The sequence below is a fragment of the Myotis daubentonii genome, chromosome 14 (assembly GCF_963259705.1).
Source record: "Myotis daubentonii chromosome 14, mMyoDau2.1, whole genome shotgun sequence".
Classification (NCBI taxonomy): domain Eukaryota; kingdom Metazoa; phylum Chordata; class Mammalia; order Chiroptera; family Vespertilionidae; genus Myotis; species Myotis daubentonii.
In genome coordinates, this window is record NC_081853.1 from 47,397,229 (window position 1) to 47,420,293 (window position 23,065).

Consider the following 23,065-nt stretch of genomic DNA (forward strand, 5'->3'; position numbering starts at 1 on the left):
AGAGGGATAGTGTTAGAAACATCAGTCAGTTGCCTCCTGCACACCTCCTACTGGGGATGTGCCTGAAACCAAGGTACATGCCCTTGACCGGAATCAAACCTGGGACCCTTCAGTCCACAGGCCGACACTCTATCCATTGAGCCAAACCGGTTAGGGCTTATATGATATTCTTAAAAAAAACAAAGCTATAGGGATGAAAAATAGTAGTTGCTAGGGGTAGGCGTGGGGTGTTTTGGGATGATGGAGCTGATCTACTTCCTATGTCTATAGATTCTCTTTCCCTCCACAGGGCTCTCGGTTGTTGATTCTTGAGGGCTGCAGTTGTCCATCTAGTGACTTTTCCATAGTACTTTTGCAAAGATTGTCATGTGTGGTCACCAGAGTCTCTGTTGTGTTATCTCAGCAGTCAGCTAGTGATGGGAAGATATTTTCTTAAATGCCTGGAAACAAAAACAGAAAAAACTCCTATAGTCTTTGCATATTGGCTCTGAGCTAGGATACTCCTTCAATGCTGAGCCAAACTGACTACAACTCTGCCTTAGCCTGCATCTCCTGTTCATTGTGGAATCCAAATATCAGCCAGAGATGTAAATCTCAGATCCGCTCAGGTCTTTTCTGAGCATGTGTCTGGCCGAGGGCATGCATTTCATACTTCAGATTCCCCCGTGTGCTCAGGAGCCCTTCTCAGCTCTTATTCCCCCAAGAACCTTCCTCATCATACCCAGGCTTTTGGGCCTGCCTGTTTGCCTCATCCTCCATTCCTTGCCCCAGACAGCAATGAGTAGCATATATCTTTAAGTGCTTTCATCAAACGCCACCCAGAAAGCCACTTCAATCTGACAGGGGCAAAATAAAGGTCAATCTCGGTGCTGGTCCCTTAGGGAACCACCAGACAGGTCAAATGCATGACCACAGTGTTTAAGAATGAGGTCCATATTTATTGCTTTCCCTGGTACCTGTAAGCTGTCCCGGAAACATGAGCCATGGAATTAGCAGAGTTCCCTACTCTGCTGATTCCATGATGTCACTTCTGTCACAGGTTCTTTGGAAAACAGTTTGGTTCTGCGTAGTACATCTAAAGATACACAAATCAGCAATTCTGCTCCTCATTGTTCACCCTAGGCAGCGACTCTCAACTGAGGCCATTTTGCCTTTCCAGTAAAATTTGGGAACGCCTGGAGACATTTTAGTTTTCACAAGTGGAGGTACACCGATGGCATCTAGTGGGTAAAGCCATGGATGGTGCTAAACACCCTGCGATATTTAGGACAGCCTGAGTGGTCAGTGAACACTTCTGTGAAGATGACATTTGAGAAGATAACTGACTTGTATCAAGTCAAGGGATGGGCAGTGTGAAGTTCTGGAGGAAGCATATTTCAAATAAAGGAAAGAGTTGCTGCTGAGGCTCTTAAGTGGGAAAGTGTTTGACATGTTTGAGGAACCTCAGGGGAAGAATACGGCTAGTGTGGAGTGGGTGAGGGGAGGGTGGTAGGAGATGAGGTTAGCGCAGTAGGCAAGGCCGCCATCATAGAGGACCTTGTGGATCATGGGGAGAGTTTGGATCTTTTCTCTAAGTGCCATGAGAAGACCCTGAAACATTCCTGTTGTGTCGGCTGCAGGAGGGAAGGCAGGCGGCACGGAGACTCATGTACACAACAGATGATGGTGGTGATGTGGAGATAGTGAGAAATGGGTAGAGTCAGGATTTATTTAAGAATATTTGCTAATGGATTGGATGTGAGGAGTGAGGAAAGGAAAGACTCCAGGATGATTCGTAGGTTTTTGTCCCGAACAGCCAAGGGGATAGTGGGAACGTTTGCTAGGATGAAGACTGGAAAGTGAGTAAGAAACTTGGATCAAAAGTCTAATTTGGGCTTTATTAAGTTTGAGATGCCTATTAAACATTCAAGGAGAGATGTCAGATCAGTTGTTGGTTAGGTCTCTTTGTCACAGACTTAATGGGCTGGGTTTGAGGATATCTAAAGTTCTCATCAACCATATTATATATATATATCTCCAACAAATTGCGAATTAATAAATTAGGGTACACACCCAATGCTATTCCATGAGTTGACATGCAATGACGATTTTTAATTGAAAAAGTAGATTATAAAAGTCCATGTGGTTTGCTTCCATTTTAAAGAATGCAATGTAATATAACATATATTTCGTTGTGAGCTTGGAAGCAGATAAACTGGAATGTAAGCCGTGGTTACCTCAGGTGCTGGGATTTAGCATGGCTCTGTTCTTTTTCATTCTCGTTACAGTTCACTTAAAACGTCTTCAGCAATCATGTATTACCTGTGTAAACTGTTTCTTGCATAGAGAACACATTTGTTTTTGTGTTTCTTTTTAATTCCGTAAGAATCACGCCGCCTGCTGCTTGGTTATCTGTCAGGTGAGGGATATCAAGGTGGTGATGGACCGACCAGGTGCGACCTAGGGACGGCGAAGAGGCCCCGCCCAGGAGTCCAGGCCCGGGGGGCGAGGGGGCGGTCCTAAGGGCACCACCCTGTGGCGTCACGTGCTCGCCGTCGGCCAATGGCAGGCTCCCGAGCCCACCTTGGGGACGGGGCGGGGCGCCCAGCTGGCGTCACCAGGACAACGGGCGTTGCCGGCGCCGTGTGACTCGGGGCTGTGGGCGCGCTGGCGGCTCTCCGGCCATGGTGAGTGTGTGGCCCGCGCGGCCCCGCCGCCCGCCCGGCCCCGCCCGAGCTGGGTCGCCGCGCGGCCGCCTGCGAGGTCCCGGCGGGCGGCGGCGGGGTCGCGGGGAGGCCGGGCCGCGGCCTGCGAGGCTGTGGGGCCGCGGGGTGCCGGGCTGGGCGGGCCCGGGGGAAGGGAGCCCGGAGGACGCGGAACGCCCGCCTGCCCTGGCGCCCGCTTCCCGGCTTTCTCTGCCCGTGACTGTCTGGGTCGCTGCTGGGACCCCCTCCTCCCTGCGGACCGCCGGACAGCGTGACGCTATTTTGGCGTTGCATTGCCTGGGAAGCCACCCAGAGAGGGTGTGGTTACAAAAAAAAAAAAGAAAGAAGGCTATGTATCAATATCCTCTATATTCATACGAACACTATTTCTTGCAGGCTCCGTGCTTCTGCCTGTCTTGTTTCTGCAGTTATAGATAAAAAGTAGAATAATGTGCATGTGTTTCAGATTCATCCTTCTGGCAGGTTGTTTTTTTCTCTTTCGTACGGGGACATTTAAACTTGTCATTTTGGAGATTTCCCCCTCCTTTTTAAAAAAATGGGGGCATTAAGCTGGCGGCGTTTAGGTGAGAGCCCACCCGCAGGGGTTTAATGAAGAGTAGCTGTGCGCCGGCAGCCATCCTCTGTTCAGTAACTCGGGTGGGCATCCCGCCGGCCCCCACGGAGCCCGCTCGCTGCTGAGCACCTGCCTGGAGGGCCGAGGTGGGGTCTTAAAGAGACAGGATTCAGGAAACTGCCGACCCAGGTGTGTTTTCCCCAGAGGCCCCCCCAAGGCTGTAAGAGAGGAGAGGACGCTGCTTGGGGACACACCTTTGGTGTAGAGCGGTGGTTCTCAACCTTCCTAATGCCGCGACCCTTTCATACAGTTCCTCATGTTGTGGTGACCTCCAACCATGAAATTATTTTCGTTGCTACTTCATAACTGCAATTGTGCTACTGTTATGAATCGTAATATAAATATCTGATATGCAGGATGTAATTTCATTGTTACACATTGAACATAATTAAAGCATAGTGATTAATCACAAAAACAATATGTGATTATATGTGTGTTTTCCGATGGTCTTAGGCGACCCCTGTGAAAGGGTGGTTCGACCCCCAAAGGGGTCGCGACCCACAGGTTGAGAACCACTGGGGTAGAGTATTGGTTTGAGGGGGTGGGGTGGTAATAAGGAGAGGCCTATTTTTAAGAAACAGTGTTTTGGTGTTTTGTTTGTTTTTTAAACGTCAGTGATTTAGTGTAGATTAGTGGAAGAACGAATAAGCTGAGAATGCAGGGTGCTTTTCAAGTGCCCATTGGCTTTCTGGGGAGAAAGCCTACCATTTGGAACCCTGGTGGGCTCTGGCTTTTCTTGCTAAGGAGAGGCACAGTAGGAAGAGAAGGTGGATGGTCTGTATGCCTCATTGACTCTGAGAAAACAATTGCCAAGTGAGCAGCTTGTTGGTAACAGGAAAAGCACATCAATCACAACTAACAGCAACGTCTTTATTTTGTGTTTCTTTTTAACGCTGAGCGGCTTTAATGTGACAAATTACTGGAGCCAGAAAGAGTTTCAGAAAATGAATTTTACCAAACTCTTGTGTTTTAAATCCAGCAGTGACTTACTTTTATATGTTACTAGGGGCCCGGTGTATGAAATTCAGGCACGGGTAGGGTCCCTAGGCCTGGCCAGCAATCAGGGCCGGCCAGGACCTTCCTTCGTTCAACGCCGCCCCCTGGTGGTCAGCGCACATCATAGCGAGCGATCACACTCCTGGTCTCTGGGTCGAGGGGACAATTTGCATATTAGGCTTTTATATACATAGATTGAAAGATATGCGAGAAAAGCCCTTACAGATATAGTAGGGAGAAAGGAGGCATATTCAGGAATTAATGTCCACAGCTTTCCGAAAAGTCTCGTATTCCTCCTATTGGCCATTTTCTTTTTCTTCTCCTTCCTCCGCCCATTCCATTCTGAACCACAGTACACCTCGACTAGTGAATTTTGGAGTCTTATTGACACTGAAATAAAAGCATTTTGCTGTAGTGGCATATTAGTGGTTGCTTTGCTAGACTTAGAAATGCTTTGCTTTTTGTGTATTGTTAAACGTTAGGAATTTATTTCAGGGAAGGGATTCCGTTGAGTGAGAAGCTGATGCCTGGGCTCCGAGGAAGGTGGGAAATGAATGGTATAGGAGGGGACTGGAGGAGGCTGCCTATATGATCCCCAAAACTGTATTCAAGGTTATAACATTACCCTTCATTAAATGCTTGCATTTCAACACAACTTTAGAAGTTGATATAAAGGATTTTGCATGTGAATTTTGGAATTCTGTTTTAACTATGTCTCTATGAAATTTTCTGCAGTTAAGCCTCTTGTTTCTCTTGCCTCTATAAAAATAACAACAGCTGACATTTATTTTGTATATTCTACGTGTGAGATAGTTTTCTAAGCACCTATGTCGTATTTAACCATCACAACAACCCTATGGAGGAAGATATCATTTTCCCATTTTAGAGACAAGGAAATTGAGGCACAGAGAGGTAAAGTGACTTGCCCAGGTCACCCAGCTGATAAATTGAGCCAGATTTCAAAATCAGGCACTTTGTCACAGAACCTGCTAATAGAAACACTAGATTATACTGTAATATATAGTGTATCATTATATGGTCAACAATATATTTGCCATATATATGTTAGGAAATTAGTTTTCTTTCTTATTTAGATTTTAATGTTTTGAGCACTTACGAATACTTGTATTTTGTTGTTCTTGGCACTGGAATAGCTGCTACAGAACAGAGTAGCCTGGCCTAGCCTTCCCCTCTTTTCCCTCTCCCTCCCCTCTTTCACAAAGATGAAATGAGGAGGAATTGATGAAGACAGGTTATTAGATTAGGGTTCATATTCATGGCTGTAATAGCATTGAAAATTCCTCCTGTCATTTCAGTTTGTGTTCAGGAATTGACACCTACTTTTTGTGAATCACAAAGACCAGTGTCTTACATAAAGCCGTTTAGACTTGGGGGATAAAACTTTTAAAATGTGCCCTAACCGGATTGGCTCAGTGGATAGAGCGTCCGCCTGTGGACTGAAGGGTTCGATTCCGGTCAAGGGCATGTACCTTGGTTGCGGGCACATCCCCAGTACAGGGTGTGCAGGAGGCAGCTGATCGATGTTTCTCTCTCATCGATGTTTCTAACTCTCTGCCCCTCTCCCTTCCTCTCTGTAAGGAATCAGTAAAATATATTTTTTAAAAAAAACTTTTAAAAAGTAAAATTTTATTTTCCAAGTTTTTTTCTAATAGTAATTTTTACATTTGTTTGAGTTGTATGTTCTAAAATTGTTGCAAAAAGACATCAAATAATGGTTTAAATTTTAATTCATGTGGGTCAAAATGTACATTAGGATATTTATTGCCATTAAGTTTTTGTTACTGCATAATACTTGATCATACAGTCTTCCCATTTCATTTATTCTCTCGGACTCGCCCCTGTTTTGGCACTTTCCTTTCTATGCTGGTGTTGGGAAGCACAAGGTGGAGGGGAAACTTTACAATAAAGTGTATCTGACATCTAAGGACAGTTTTGGTCTATTTGCCGTGTAGTCAAGAGAGCTTGTGTAATGAGATCTGTATTAATAGACTGTGAAAAGAAGAGGTTTCTCTATTCTTTTATTTTTTTCTTTTTACTCTTGACAGTCTTGGCCTCCCTTTTGTCTGCACTGGAATTGCAGCATAACTTTTAGTACTTAATTGTAACAATAATTCTTTTTCATAGAGCCTTTCACTACTAGCCTAGTTTTAGGCTGATTACTTCACATCTCATTTAATCCTTCCAATATCCCTAGAAGATTGACATTATACCCATTAAGACTCTCAGATTGATTAGGCAACTTGCCCAAGGTCAAATAGTTGGCCAGTAGCAGAGCCAGGATTTGAACTCAACTGGTCTTCAAAGTCTGGCTTCTTAGCCATTATACCATGGCTTCTCTCCAAACTAAAGAATGTGCCCAGTGCCTGGCTTAAAAAATGTACTACACCAAGATTAGGAGTCTCAGGGTCTTACCAGCTGAACCAGCAAGTTCTTTTTTATTTTATGACGAATTCTCTATTTGTAATGTCTAATGACACCCTGCAGGTTTTATTTGACCACCCCCGTCCCCGCAGACTATGAAAACTCGGATATGGACAGCCATGGGTTGGACTACACTTTGACCTCTGCCTTCCCTCCCTCATTTGGTGTCTCACCTCTACCCTGTCCTGTCTACCTCAGCACTGCCACTTCCAGCGCTGGAGTGGCTCTGAAAGAGATGAGACTGGAGCCGAGGTGTCTAAGGAAGTGGAACAGGGCAGTCACTGGGAAAGGTTTTGTGGAGTCAGAATTATACGACATGTGGCCTTTTGTTTGTGTCTTCTTTCATGTGACATAATATTTCAAAGGCTCATTTCTGTTGTATATATTAGTACCTCATTCTTTTTGATTGGTGAATAATTTTCCCTTGTATAGCTATACCACACTTTATTCATTAGCTGATGGACATTTGGATTATTTCCACTTTTTAGCTATTATGAATAATGCTGCTATGATCATCCATGTACAAGTTTTTGTATGGACACATTTTTATTTCTTAGGTAGTTGCCTGTGGTTGGAGTTGTTGGTTCATATGGTAACTTTATGTTTAACCTTTGAGGAACTGCCATACTGTTTTCCAAAATGGGTCTACCAGTAGTGTATGAGTGTTCCAATTCCTCCACAGTTTATAAACACTGTACACTAACATCACCACAAACGACATGAGTAATGCATCACACTATGATGTTATGATGGCTGTGATATCACTTAGGGTGATGGGAATTTTTCAGTTCCATTTGATCTTATGGGACCACTGTTGTATAGGTGGTACTTCATTGACCCAAGCATCGTTAGGCAATGCATGACTTTATTTTGGTTATTCTCTTGCATTTCCATATTGATTTTAGGATCAACTTTTAAATTTTTCAATAAAAAGGCAGCTGGCATTTTAGTAGAGATTTCATTAAATCTATGGATCAGTTTGAGAAATGTTGCTAACTTAACACTATTAAATCTTCCAATTCGTGAACATGGGATGTGAGTATATTTGTCTTTTTAAATTTCTCTCAACAATGTTTTATATAAGTTTTCAACATGTCTTGCACCCCTCCCTCCCCTTTTTAAAAAAAAAAATGATTTCAGAGAGGAAGGGAGAGAGAAATAGAAACGTCAATGATGTTTGAGCATCGTTGATTGGCTGCCTCCTGCACGCCCCTTACTGGGGATTGAGCCAGGAACCCAGGCATGTGCCCTTGACTGGAATTGAACCCGGGACCCTTCAGTCCACAGGCTGACACTCTATCCACTGAGCCAAACCAGCTAGGGCTGTCTTGCACTTCTTTAGTTAAATTTATTCTTAAGTATTTTATTCTTTTTAATGCTGTTGTAAATGAGATTGTTTTCTTAATGTCAGTTTCAGGTGGTTCATTGCTAATATATGGAAATATAATTTATTTTTAATATAGTAAATATATTGTATATTTTATATAGTATCCTGCAACCTTGCTGAACTCCTTGATTAGTTCTGATAGACTTTTCTGTGATTTTTTTTTTTTTTAGAATTATCTATATACAAGATTGTTACCTGTGAACAGAGATTGTTTTACTTCTTCCTTTCCAACAAGATGCCTTTTATTTATTTTCTTGCCTAATAACCTTGGTTAGAACCTCCAATACAAGGTAGTATATAGAAATGGATGTTGCAATTTTTATAAAAATGGTGAAAGGGTATAAACTGTTCTTATAGCTATCAATATTGAAGTGTGGTGGCTTCATGAAATTGGTATCATACCTGTAGGACAGTAATTGGGGCTGTTCTGATCTAAAAAACACGTAACTTAAAAAAAAAAATCGAGGAGCACTAACGGGTTTCCTTTTTTTTTTTTTTCTTTTAGGTTTTCTCAAATAATGATGAAGGCCTTATTAACAAAAAGTTACCAAAAGAACTTCTTTTAAGGTAAATGTAGATAAACTTTAGATAAAGAATTCAGATTTGATTCCGTCATCAAATTCCAAGACAGCCTTCTTTCTCACTGTGAGTCCGTAGCACAGAAAAACAGCCAGAATTGGCCTAACCGACTTTTTGTTTTTGTTTTATAGAATGCTGTTCAGCTTGTTGTTAAATTTTACTTGGTCTAATCCAGAATGTACTAAGTATGTACATAGCATTGGTCTGGATTCTTTTTGTAATGTGGTAAGTATTGTAATAATCTTCAGTAGGTGCCATTGTCTCGGTATCAGTAGATAATCCCAATGTAGTCCATAATACGAGGAGAGACTTTGTTAAGCTTCTGAGCTCCTGAAGTCCTAGACATTTAGTTGTTTTCTGATAAATTGGTTTTAAAAGAAGTACACTTCTGTTCTTACTGTGCATTTAAAATGTTCTCAGCCCAAATATTGAAATGTTTTTATCCATCTTATGAGAAGTGTGTGCTAAGTGACAGTGAGTACTACAGGAAATAGGCTTTTTGTCCTTTGTTTCTGGCATCCCTGAATATGTAGCAAATGGCATTTTCCTTGTCATTTTTACCAAGGAGAGCTCTCAGCCAACGTTTGTTGACCCTGCACTAAAGTTTCCTTTAGTGCTCTGCAATCCTCAGATAAATATTATTTTAGTTTGGTTGTTACATTTTAGTTATTAATACATATATCCATGGTGATCTTTGAGTAGCATTTCCCAGACTCTTCTCATATCTTTGATGTTCCACCAAACAAAACGAAAAACCAGGTTTTGTGAACAAATAAGTATGGGATACACTAGGTTAACAAAACCAATTTCTTTACTGCATGACTTCTCAGAGCCTTAATAAGCCAATAGGCATAGCAATGCTCCCACAATGGATAGCTGTGGCATTTTATTTTATTTTATTTTATTTTATTTTATTTTTTAAAATATATTTTATTGATTTTTTACAGAGAGGAAGGGAGAGAGATAGAGAGCTAGAAACATCGATGAGAGAGAAACATCGATCAGCTGCCTCCTGCACATCTCCTACTGGGGGTGTGCCCGCAACCCAGGTACATGCCCTTGACCGGAATCGAACCTGGGACCTTTCAGTCCGCAGGCTGACGCTCTATCCACTGAGCCAAACCGGTTTCGGCAGCTGTGGCATTTTAAACTCGCCATGGCACCCTCTTAATATTCCATGGAAAAAATTTTGGGAAATGCTGACGCACAGTAAGAGACTGCCCAGATGACTCCATTCCCTGGTGGTGCTAAATCTCACTTTAACTTCTGGGGAATGAGTATGAATTCTGTTTACATATTGGAGTTCATCACAGAGTCACTGTAAATGCCGCAGATGACTAACCTCTGCTGTCCGTCAGAAACGGAGTGAGGACTTAGCTTCTCTGTGGTGGTGGTCACGTTTCTGGGGCTTCCGAGGGTGTCTCATTAGTCAGCAGGTGTTGTTTGTCACTGTTGTCATGAGCTCACTCTATTCTGTTAATAAAAAGGAGAATTAACTCATGACAGGATCATGTGAAAAATGCACCAACTATCTTTTATTTCAATAATACAAATAGTTGTTTGGGTCAGACAATATTTTTGGCATTTTAGGGCATTTTAAAGTTAAGCAAGTGGTAACAAGGAAGGAATGATATGTTTATCATATAAACCTGCAAGGTCTCGGTTTAGCGCCAAATGCCGCTAGAACCAGTATGGCTGGGTTAGGGTGGGCAGGCTGTTGGTAGACAACCATAGGGATGCCATCCACAACAGACTACAAAATGGACGGTGTCCCCTAGTATTGTCCAGTGTTTCGTTCCCGGTGTGCACATGTAGCACAGACATCAAACTGTAATACGAATATGTCATTTTTACTCTGAGGAATCATAACCAGCTCCAGGCTGACCCATCTTAGTCATTCATGGGGTGTGATTAAACTCCACTCGTGAGCGCTGCTGCTGTCGGTGACTCAAGGCTGCTAACTTAGTATGCTTTCCCTTCTGGTAGGTTTAGCTTTTACACTGTACTCAGTCATGGAACAGTTTCTATCTATTGACCTCCCCCAAAAAAGGGGGAATTATATTGCCTGGCTGGTGTTGCTCAGTGGTTGAACATTGACCTATGAACCAGGGGATCACGGTTCGATTTCCGGTCCAGGGCACATGCCCAGGTTGTGGGGGTCAATCCTCAGTGGCGGGCATGCAGGAGGCAGCTGATCAGTGATTCTCATCATTGATGTTTCTCTCTCCCTTTCTCTTCCTCTTTGAAATCAATAAAAATATATTTCATAAAGGGGAAGGGAATTATATTACTTTCTGTGCTAGGGTGATTTCTGAACTGCTGTTTTAGAACTTGTAGTTCTTTTAAAGACCCATGATGGAGCCAGCTGTTAAGAATCCTGGAGTTACAGTTTTTGAATTATGCCCCACAAGACTCATACACAGATCTTTTTTTTTTAATTGCCATTTGAGAGCAAATATACATAACGTATCTATTCACTTGTGTTCTTATTTTGGAGTCTCTCGGGGGGATTTAAGTTGTCAAGTGCTGCCATACAGGTCTTCTCTGGCTCATGAGTCTCAAAACTAACTCTAGCCAATCACGGTGTTTTAATTTTTATTGGCCTTTAAGTCATTTCTGCCATTTTACTCTCAGACTTTCCATTACAAGCAATAGTAGCTCTCCCCTTGCCTAGCTAACCTTTCTGAGCAAACTTCTGAAGGCTTTGAGCCTGTTACCAAAGAAGCCATCCTCTTCCAGATATCACGTGAGCGCGTGCAGTGGTCTCCGCCTCGCGAGCTTAAGTGTTGGTTATTTTTGCTCAGTTAAATGATGCCTTCATGCTGGTTTGTTCTAGGCTTATGTTTTGGCTTCCTGTTGTAGGCTTCTCTGTGACCTTGCAGGCTGTGGTTCCTGTTCTTGTTGAATTCCTGCTCACCGGCATTTCTTACTTCAGCAATAGGTGTGATTCTTTGACCTGAGAATCTTGCTTGTAGCTGAGGTCATTTTCTTTTCTGCCATTTTTGACTGCATCTGTTACCACCCTCTTAGATTCTCTACCAGCTTCCATCACTGGGCACATCAAGTGAAGCCGCAGCTTCCTTTTTGGAACCATTCACAAGCACAACCTGGGATTATGTGCTTTTCTTCATCTATTTATGTTACTTCAAATCACTCAGAAAAATCTGTGAGTTTTTTTCATCAGATCATCTTCTTGCTAGTTTTCACACAACTCAGTGTTATTAACTCACAGATTTCTTCTACCACCCATTTTCAGTTTGTTATTTAACACGTTTTTGTAATTTTGCTTTTTCTACCCGGCTTTCACTCATAAATGGAAGGTATTCAGGTTCTCCTCTCTACCCTTCACTCTCACACAGGTCAACCATGCAGCCTGTCATTTCACTCTTCCTTGGGAGTCAGTTTTGTAATGCTTATAACAATAGGGATAATTAATTTGTTGTTATCTACATATCCATTAGTGAGTTGTGTTGTTATTACATATGCTTGTCTTCATCATTATTGTTTATATTACTTTTGGGGCCAGACTTGGTTGAGATTTCAGCTTTCTCCATTTACTAGTTGTGACCACAAAGTAACTTAATTCTTTGGGCAGTAATTTTCCACGTGTTTAAAACAGCAATAGTGCCCTAGCCGGTTTGGCTCAATGGATAGAGCATCAGCCTGGGGACCAAAGGGTCCTGGGTTTGATTCTGGTCAAGGGCACGTACCTGGTTGCAGGCTTCTCTCTGGCCCGGGCCCTGGTTGGGGCATGTGCAGGAGGCAACCAATCAATGTTTCTCTCTGTCTTTCCCTCTCTCTTCCACTCTCCCTAAAAGTCAATGGAAAAATATCCTTGGGTGAGGATTAACCAAAAATAAATAAAGAAATAAATAAAATAAAACAGCAATAGTAATATTTCTTATCTTATGGGATTGTTGCTAGCTGTTAGAGCACCTGGCATTTAATAAATGTTAACTAAGTGTTAGCTTATTGTTATTAATATACATCTTGGATGCCTGAATACTTAGTGCTGTTTGATAGTGTGGTCAGTTTTAAGGCAAACAACTGATAAGAGCAGGCTGTCCTGATGTGGACCTTAGCCTGTGCTACTGCTAACAGTGCCTCAGTGGAGAACCTGGTCATTACGTAAGTTAGTGTAGCCCAGTGCTTCACCGGCCTGGACTGGCTCAGTCTCAGTGGAAAGGGCATGCTACTATCTTGTAGGAAACCGACATCTACTAGGGCTTATTGGTGGCGGTGTCATGACAGCTGATAATTATTTTGCATTATAAACAAGGCAGTCTTGGAAGGAACCATTATTCCTCTTTTGAGAAAAGGAGTCTTATGTGAGTCAAACATTGACCCCAACTCACATTATAAATTTTAATATTAATTTGACCTTAAGTTTTTACTTCTATTGCGGTTGCTTTCAGATGTTAATGATGAAATAAAAACATGTACTACTTCACAAGACATAGGGAGTGCTACATGAATAAATAGATACTTTTATATTTGTGTAGGATTTATTGGGAGTAAATATTTTTAAACATTTTAAGAAGACAAAGCTCTTGTTATGTACAATAATTAAATAAATCTCTTTTTAGAGACATTTTTAAAAACTTAAATCGCCATTTTTTATATCATTTTCTTCCCTTTTTAAATGTATGTAGATACATGACATAATTAAGCACTAATAGTGTTTGTTGGCTTGAGGAAGGAAGGTTTGATTGTCCCAAAGAGGATTGCTGAGCCTAATAATTCTGGGCAAATGAAATCAACTACACAATTACATCTAATTTGCCAGCTTACTAGTTTGCCAGGGAAAATTATAAAATGACTGGCGCATAAATTTCCAAATTTTCCTTTTCTAAAATTTAGAAGCCAATTCTAAATTCTGGGCAAAAATAATTGTGGGTTTTGTTGCAATCATTAAGTTACAGCCCAGTGCTTATGTGTAATTTGGGGACCTTGGGGAGCAGTGCGGTGAAGGACTCATTCCTGTTTGGGGCATCATTGAGTGGGTGTCCTTGCCTGCTGGTTGGGTTTAGCACTCCATGGACTTTTTCAAGGACTGGTACCTCCACCTCTTGCTGTCTGTGATACCTTATATATATTCCAAGACAGCTGAACAGGTAAGATGCTTTTTGGGGGTACCTACTGCAATTTCAAGTTTGAGCATCTATGCGGATTTTCCTTTTTTGTTAACGAGGTGTGTTTTGTTGTTGTTGTTGTTCATTCATTTTCATAGTTGTATTTGCCTTGCATAAAGCCAATACAAGACTGAATTAATGTGTTGAATCAGATACAGAAGCTTAAAGGCCCATTCTTTTAATTACCTCTGTATACTATTATAAACTATTTTAGGGTTGACAATTAAGTCCAGATCATGTCAACAGCAAAATTTCTTCAGTCTGGGTTGGGGTGATGCTTATACATTAAAACTCTGATGATTTGGATTTTTTTAAAATCTACACTGAGATGGCATGAAACACCAATATAACTCTCCAGATAGGAAGAATCTGTGGAGATTATGTTATGTTAGAGATCTGTTAACTTAAAAACTCTGTGTTCAGTAGTTACAACTGAAAAGATTGGTAAATTTGACTCTGTGAATAGTAAAATGTGGCAAAGATAAATAGCACAGTAGTGGGTGAAATAACTGGAATATGCATTATAAGCAAGGGTTATGTTCTTCAATATATAAAGCAAAAATTCTTAAAATTTTCCTATATAATAAAACCCTAATATGCAAAGCAACCAAACAGCAGAACGGCCAGTGACATGCACTGACCACCAGGGGCAGACATCCCCCAAGGTGTCCCAGACTGCAAGAGGGTGCAGGCTGGGCTGAGGGACCTCCCCTCCCCCCCAGTGCATGAATGTCATGCCCCCGGGCCTCTAGTCTATATAATAAAAGCTTAAGCGATCCTTATGGCAGAATGACCAGTACAACCGGTCGCTATGATGCGCACTGACCACCAAGCAGACACTCAATGCAGGAGCTGCCCTCTGGTGGTCAGTGCACTCCCACAGGGGTAGCGCCGCTCAGCCAGAAGCTGGGCTTACAGCTGGCGAGTGCAGTGGCGGTGGCAGGAGCCCTCCTGCCTCTGCAGCAGCGCTAAGGAGCAGCGAGCAGGCGAGTGGTAAGGAGCAAGGGATCCTGGACTGTGAGAGGGATGTCCGCCTAAGCCAGCAGGCGGACATCCCTTGAGGGGTCTCAGACTGCAAGAGGGCACAGGCCAGGCTGAGGGTACCCCCTCCCGCCCTGTGCATGAATTTTGTGCACCGGGCCTCTAGTTAATAATAAAAGTGGCCTAACCAGTTTAGCTCAGTGGATAGAGCATCAGCCTGTGGACTGTAAGGTCCCAGGTTCGATTCCAGTCAAGGGCATGTACCTTGGTTGCGGGCACATCCCCAGTAGGGGGTGTGCAGGAGGCAGCTGATTGATGTTTCTCTTTCATCGATGTTTCTAACTCTCTATCCCTCTCCCTTGCTCTCTGTAAAAAAAAAAATCAATAAAATATATTTTAAAAAAATAATGAAAGTGGATTAACTCTTAGAAAAAGAGTTTGAAGACGTATGAACAAAGAAAGAAATAAAATGGCTGATAAAAAGATGCTCAGTCAGGCCCATATTTAAGTATAAATTATAAATCAAAATAATGAATATTGCTTATCTGACTGGCAAAAACCAAAGTTTGTTGATACCAGGTTTTGGCAAAGAGGTAGGAGACAGATACTCTAGGCCAGCCGTGGGCAAACTACGGCCCGCGGGCTGGATCCGGCCCGTTTGAAATGAATAAAACTGAAAAAAAAAAAAAAAAAGACCGTACCCTTTTATGTAATGATGTTTACTTTGAATTTATATTAGTTCACACAAACACTCCATCCATGCTTTTGTTCCGGCCCTCCGGTCCAGTTTAAGAACCCATTGTGGCCCTCGAGTCAAAAAGTTTGCCCACCCCTGGCTCTAGGCACTTTAGAGGTGGGAATATGTATGTAACTATTCTGTGGGGTCATGGGGGGGGGGAAATTCTAAGTGCTCAATGTACATTTTCACAAATTCCATTTCTAGGAATTTGCTAACAGATGTATTAGCAAAGATGTACTAGTATATACAGGGATGATTACTACAACTTTTTAAAAAGCTGTAGTTAGCCAAAACCGGTTTGGCTCAGTGGCTAGAGCGTCGGCCTGTGGGCTGAGGGGTCCCAGGTTCGATTCCGGTCAAGGGCATGTACCTGGGTTGCGGGCACATCCCCAGTGGGAGATGTGCAGGAGGCAGCTGATCGATGTTTCTCTCTCATCGATGTTTCTGGCTCTCTATCTCTCTCCCTTCCTCTCTGTAAAAAATCAATAAAATATATTAAAAAAAAAAGCTGTAGTTAAATTGGATTACTTCTAATTCTTGGTTAATGCTACAGTTCATCATTGATCCATCCATTGCCCTTTCTCTCTCCTCACCATCATGCTCATATTATCAGGAACCTACAACATATTTACTTACGCTTAACTTTATAAAAAAAAAAGTATATCTTCTGAAACACGGTTTTCACTCAAAATTATGTTACTCACAGTGATCCATGTTGCTTTGTTTGGCTCCTGTCAACATCTTTGCAGATGTCTCCTGGTACAAATATACAAGCTTCTCTCGTAGTAGAATTGCTGAGGGTCATAGGCTATACAAGTATTTAACTTCATATAGTAATATTAAATTGTATTTCTAAAGTGGTCCTGTCCGTTTACATTGATAAGATGTGCCATCCTTTCCAACATTTAGTGTTGTTACATGTCTTAAGTGTAGAATAGTATCTCATTGTTCTCTTGATTTGAATTTTCCTGAATTCTAGGAATGTTGAGCATCTGTCTATATGTTCACTGGTCACACGTATTTTCCTCTGCTGTAAAATGCATGTTTATGTTTTTGCCTATTGGGTTATTACTGATTTGTAGTTCCTTTCTCCCCTTTTTCTTGTTTTTAATATTACTGAATTTTCTGTATTTTTTCTTCATCCAATTTTCTATATAGTGTCCCAATTTAATAATCTTTAGAAGAGGGCAATTTGGGGTTTTAATGAACAAAGCTAATATTTTTATTAAAACTGTGATTATTATGATTTTCTAAATTGTTATGGCTTGAATTATTCTCCCAGAACTATTTACTTCTTAACTCTTTTTTTTTTAATTAAATCTTTATTGTTCAGATTATTACATTTGTTCCTCTTTTTTTTTCCCCCCCATAACTCCCCTCCTCCCAGTTCCCGCCCCACCCTCTGCCCTCACTCCCCACCCACTGTCCTCATCCATAGGTGCACGATTTTTGTCCAGTCTCTTCCCGCATCTCCCACACCCCTTTCCCCCCCAAGAATAGTCAGTCCATTCCCTTTCTATGTCCCTGATTCTATTATAATCAACAGTTCATTCTGTTCATCAGATTATTTATTCACTTGATTCTTAGATTCACTTGTTGATAGATGCATATTTGTTGTTCATAATTTGTATCTTTACCTTTTTCTTCCTCTTCCTCTTCTTAAAGGATACCTTTCAGCATTTCATATAATCCTGGTTTGGTGGTGATGAACTCCTTTAGCTTTTCCTTATCTGTGAAGCTCTTTATCTGACCTTCAATTCTGAATGATAGCTTTGCTGGATAAAGTAATCTTGGTTGTAGGTTCTTGCTATTCATCACTTTGAATATTTCTTGCCACTCCCTTCTGGCCTGCAAAGTTTCTGTTGAGAAATCAGCTGACAGTCGTATAGGTATTCCCTTGTAGGTAATTGAGTTTCTTTCTCTTGCTGTTTTTAAGATTCTCTCTTTATCTTTTGCTCTTGGCATTTTAATTATGATGTGTCTTGGTGTGGTCCTCTTTGGATTCCTTTTGTTTGGGGTTCTCCACGCTTCTTGGACCTGTAAGTCCATTTCTTTCACCAGGTGGGGGAAGTTTTCTGTCATTATTTCTTCAAATAGGTTTTCAATATCTTGCTCTCTCTCATCTTCTGGCACCCCTATAATTCTGATGTTGGTACACTTGAAGCTGTCCCAGAGGCTCCTTACACTATCCTCGCATTTTTGGATTCTTTTTTCATTTTGCTTTTCCGGTTGGATGTTTTTTGCTTCCTCGCATTTCAAATCATTGCCTTGATTCTTGCGCTCCTCTGGTCTGCTGTCGGGCGTCTGTATAATATTCGTTATATCAGTCCGTGTATGCTTAATTTCTAGTTGGTTCCCCAATATAAGATCGAGGGTCTTATTAGTTTTCATGTAGATCTCATTAAGTTTATCGGCAGCTTCTAAACAGTTCTTGAGAGACCTTAAAAGTGTGGTTCTGAACTCTATATCTTCCATTGACAATTTTGTCCTGTTTCTTTGTCTCCGCATTTTGTTATGCTTCCTTGGTGCACCCCCTAGTGGTCTTTGTTCGCAGTCTTATAGTTAAATCTTGATTGTTGTAGCTAATTCCAGGGAGGGTTTGACCTCCAGGCCAAGTGGCTATGAGAATCAGCTGTGTCAGCAGTGAGAGAACTTCTGTCCTCTAGGGAGGTGCTAATCTAGCCTTTGCCTGAGGCTATCTGGCAAATGCCTCTGTGCAGGGCTTGGGCGGGGCGGGTCGCACAGGATCAACAAGCAGTTATGGCGGCTCTCAGTCCTGTCCCCAGGGGCTCTGCCTCTCTGAGTCCCAGCACCCGCTGCAAAGCTCGGAGAGAAAGCTGCACTCGCTCTGACCGAAGCCAGACAGTCCCGCTTCTCCCGTTTGAGTCTGGGTCCCTAAAGACTCGCCCGGATCTGGTGCTCAGAGTCTGCGACTCCCTCCCGATTGAAAACAACAACCGCGCCCTCCGCCGCCAGCCCGCTCCGCGCACTCCGCACCTCAGAATTTGACTTCAGCACTACGCCTCCTCTGAGTGTCCGTGTGCGTTTCTCTTTCCTCCTAGTTGTAGGACTTCCACTCAGCCAGCGTTCCTGTGGTTCTGGGTGATGTCCCTTCCGTTTTTTGGTTTCACTTTTGAAGTAGTTGTTCAAAGCAGCAAACTCCGGCGTTAACCTATGCCGCCATCTTGGTTCTCACTACTTCTTAACTCTTATTCTGTCTCACCTCTCACTCTTTTCCAACTTCCTTGCATATTCTGGCAACTGATTTATTTCCCATCCCTGAAAGTGTCATTTTCTAACTTGCTCTCTCCCATGTTCTTTCTACCTGTTGATAATCTCTCTCTTTTGCCTATCTTTTCTTCACCTAATTGAACCTAAAGCTTTCCCTAAGTTCAGGGCCATCTTCTCTCCCTCTTGAGTGTGCTTATAGATCCTTAAAGCATTTGATAATTTCTGGTGTTTGTCCTGGATTTTATGTTCCATAACAGAGTAAAAAATCCCCTAACCTGGGGGAGGAAAAGGAAACCCAGATCCAGAAAGCCCAGAGAGTTCAAAATAGTATGAACCCAAAGAGACCCACATCAAGGCACATTATAGTTAAGGTGTCAAAAGTTAAAGACAAGGAATCTTAAGAAGCAGCAAAATCAATCAATCAATCAGTCAATCAACTTCTTAGGTATAAATATACAAGCGTCTTTCTGGGAGATATGTATTCCTGTTTCCAGCTCTGATACATGTTTCCCGTGCTGTCAGCCACTAGGCAGATGTGACTTTTGTTTTGGAAGCACCCCACTCAAGGTATTTCTGTATTAGTGTAGTTAGAGTAGACTCATGTGGCATACATATCTAATATACATCTAATGTCTTCAACACAACACAAGTGTACTTATTGCTCATTTGATAGAATTGGGGGTGTGGGGTGGGGGGGTGAAGCTGTCAGTTGCTCTCTGCAGTTATTGGGGACCCGGCTGAAGGAAGCTCTGCTGTCTTCAACCACAGCTTCCCGCCAGCAGCTCACTTCCCATGGCTGGCTCTCAGTTATGTGCCTCATGTACCTGCAGGGGTAGCGGAGAAATGAAGTGTAGGTGTGTATCCAGGAAACAATTGTCATCCCATGAAGTTGAATATTGGCACATTCTGTGACTGAGCGTTGCGACTTCTGGGTATGCCCTAAGAAGCTCCTGTAGACGTACCCCCAGTGACATGTATAAAAATGTCTATAGGAACACTATTCATAATACCAAAAACAATGGAAACAACCACATACTCATTAACTGGTATGTGGAATATGATAAATATAATGTGATACATAGTGTGTGATGTGAATTATAAATGTGTAGAGAAATGTACTGCGGTCTCACAGAATGGCATGGGCAAATCTTAGTCATGATGCTGAGTGGAAGAAAGCTAGCTGCAAAAGTCTATATACAGCATGTATTGTTTTTATAAGATTAAAAATCAAGCAAAAAACTACATGGTCTACTGCTTAGGAATGTATACATTGTGATAAAACTGTTAAGCACAAGGAACAAATCACATGCGCATTGACTGGTTGAGGCGGAGAAAGGAAGTGAGGGAGGGACACAAAGTAGGTGCAGTGATGCGGGGAATGGTCTAGTTTTCAAGGTTGAGTGGTGATTCATGCAATTTTATTATTCGGGACTACAGAGTGTCATGTAGTCTTTTGTGTGTATCAGAATATTCCAACTAAAACCATTTTTGAAAAGTTTGAAAGGTACGAAGAGGATGTGCTGATGTCTTCCGTTTACTGGGTTTTGTCCCTGTGGCTGGTCCTTTTGGTGCTGATCTCCCCTGCGCTCTCCTGTAGGGTCAGGTGTCCCTCATCTTCATGAATATTTTGTTTCCCATTTCTCATTCAGAACTGTTCCTATGTGCTGTGCTCCAGCCTCTTACTACGTTCACTGTTTATTTCTCAAAGGACTTTTATTAAGCTCTAGCTGGTTTGGCTCAGTGGATAGAGCGTCGGCCTGTGGATTGAAGGGTCCTGGGTTTGATTCTGGTCAAGGGTACATGACCGGGTTGTGGGTTCGATCCCCAGTAGGGGGCGTGCAGGAAGCAGCCGGTCAATGATTCTCTCTCATCATTGATGTTTCTCTCTCTCCCTCTCCCTTCCTCTCTGAAATTGATTATACACAAACACACACACACACACACACCTCGTTATTAAATTTCAGAGTTACTTTCTTCATCCTTTGTTGTAATTTGATTCAATCTTAATACAGTCTATCTGGATTTCCTGTCCATTGTTGACTTTGCCGATCTCTCCTCTCCAGCTCCATGCTTATTATCTAACTATGGAAAGTTTCACCTTCCCATCAATCCACTTATATTTAAAAAATTAAATTTTTCGTTCTCTAGGAACTCGATTATGGATACTTTAATTAATCACTAGCATTATGGCAGCAGTGGATTCATCGTTGTTCCACTCCTGCATTTGCACGAAGTCATTGCTCTTTCCTTTGGACTCTGTTGTTAAAATGCCTTTTAAATAAATTTAGTCAGAAGCTGGCTGATTTCCTTTCAGGATGTGTTTTAATTACTATTTAGTGCTCAGTATTTATGATGAAACCTCAATTCATGAATTAGTAATAGGATAATTGGAACCAAGCCATAAACTATTCTTTATCAGAAAATGTAATGATGACAATTTTAATAATGAACTAATTAACTTAGCTTTGACTTCCCTTAAAAATATGGAGGGTCCTGCCCTAACCGGTTTGGCTCAGTGGATAGAGCGTCGGCCTGCGGACTCAAGGGTCCAGGTTCGATTCCGGTCAAGGGCATGTACCTTGGTTGCGGGCACATCCCCAGTGGCGAGTGTGCAGGAGGCAGCTGATCAATGTTTCTCTGTCATTGATGTTTCTAACTCTCTATCCCTCTCCCTTCCTGTTCTGTAAAAAATCAATAAAATATATTTTAACAAAATATGGAGGGTCCAAACCAAGGAGAGACTGTCCATCCATGTGAGGCTAGTTTTGCTCTTCTGGAGTCATTTTCTTTCTTTAATCTTTTCTTTATTGGATTTTAAATTAAAATGCTTGATAGTTTTAGCAAGTGACACAGTAAAAAGATGCACAGAGAAAAGTTAAATCTCCCTCTAACATACCTCAGCTCTCACATTCAGATAACAAGTGTAGATAGTGGCCCTACTTGTGGAAACATTTCTGAAGGGTAAATTCTCTTAGTGCCAGCTCATAAGTACTGTTGTGTGAGAGTTCATATGAGGTTCCATCCATTTCCTTCCAGAAAATCTGAGCCTTTGCCTCGTGTAGTTCTGATGGGGTTAGAGTCTGTAGGGAGAAAAAGTGGTGGTTTCATTTCAGAACCTCCTCATCTCAGCAGTTCAAGTTAATGTACACGTTTGTCTCATAGTTGAGTTCTTTGGAGATGCCCTTAAAAGAAGACTCATGGAACTTAAGGCTTTCTTTCCTTTTATATAACATTACTAAAACAATACAAAACAAATTTAACATTTGCTTAAAGAACAGTTGTTTTCACTGATGTATGAACACAGGCTTTGTGAGCTTTAGGGAAAAAATTATTTTCTGTGTCCACACTTCCAAGACCAGTCATTTGCACAATAAAACTGAGCCTATGTTTTCATCTTTGGGGATGTTACTCTAAGTAGGTAGTTCTTTGAAGAGTGTGGGGAGGGCCTGGCATCACTTTTTGTTATCCAAGCTGATCTAAGGTAATGCCAAAAGTCATCATATTCTGGGGCTTACTGCCATTCTTAACCTACAGCAGAACCAGTGATGTGCATGTGATAAAGTTCTCCACATTTTCCTAAAGTTCTGTTAAGGTTCTGCTTCCAGTTGAGAGAAACTGTTGATATTTCTGTTTGTTTATTTATTTATTTTAAGAAATTGTTCTCAGTGTGTATCACCCCTTCAGTCTAACATTTGCTCTTGATTATTATTTTTGGGGGAAAAGGAATGTTTCTTGAGTACACTGTAGCAATTTCAAAAACATCACTTGATACTCAAAATAATCTCTTGAAGTAGGTAGAACAGTTTTAATCATCTTCATTTTATAGGTGAAAAATCGGAGGCTCCAAGGTTGAATGAGTTGATCAAGATTCCACAGTTGTTAAAAACATGAGCTTTGGAGTGTGAAGGGTCTGCGTGGTTCTGAGGCTTCAAGGCCTATTGACTTTAACTCTCATGTTCTTCCTTCTATATCTTACTGCTTTTCTGTAAAAAAAGAGTTGTGTACAGGATATTAGCCTTATAATCTACAAAAACACATACCACCCTCATATATCTTCATATATTCACCTATAAAAGATAAGGCATATAGGTTTTATTCTATTCAGCAGAGCAAAAACTTCTGGTTGAACAGATTATTCAGCACTATAAGTCATATGTGTAATCAAATAGCTCATGTACCTAGTGTTTTGTTGCTGCTGCTGTTTTTTTGATACAGTAATGGAAGGGAAGGATAGTTGGTATTCTACCCTGTAGAGCATTC

General features: G+C 41.7%; 1 protein-coding gene and 1 long non-coding RNA gene across 3 annotated transcripts in view; one reads left to right on the plus strand and one right to left on the minus strand.

Moving 5' to 3' along the window:
* Positions 1 to 70: 70 nt before the first annotated feature.
* LOC132215652 (uncharacterized) lies at positions 71 to 22,180 on the minus strand. The gene is made up of 4 exons (XR_009448578.1): positions 21,702 to 22,180; positions 19,461 to 19,629; positions 10,065 to 10,184; positions 71 to 440 (listed from the first exon to the last, which is right to left on the minus strand). It is a non-coding gene; the product is annotated as an uncharacterized LOC132215652 (long non-coding RNA).
* FBXL2 (F-box and leucine rich repeat protein 2) overlaps positions 2,583 to 23,065 on the plus strand; it is a 54,021-nt gene continuing 33,538 nt past the window's right edge. For both annotated transcript variants that reach the window (XR_009448577.1, XM_059664172.1), the window contains exons 1-2: positions 2,583 to 2,666; positions 8,649 to 8,710. Coding sequence is in view for 1 of the 2 variants with exons in the window: in XM_059664172.1 (XP_059520155.1) it covers positions 2,664 to 2,666; positions 8,649 to 8,710 (65 nt within the window). In the remaining variant the exon portion in view is untranslated. The remainder of the gene's footprint in view (positions 2,667 to 8,648; positions 8,711 to 23,065) is intronic.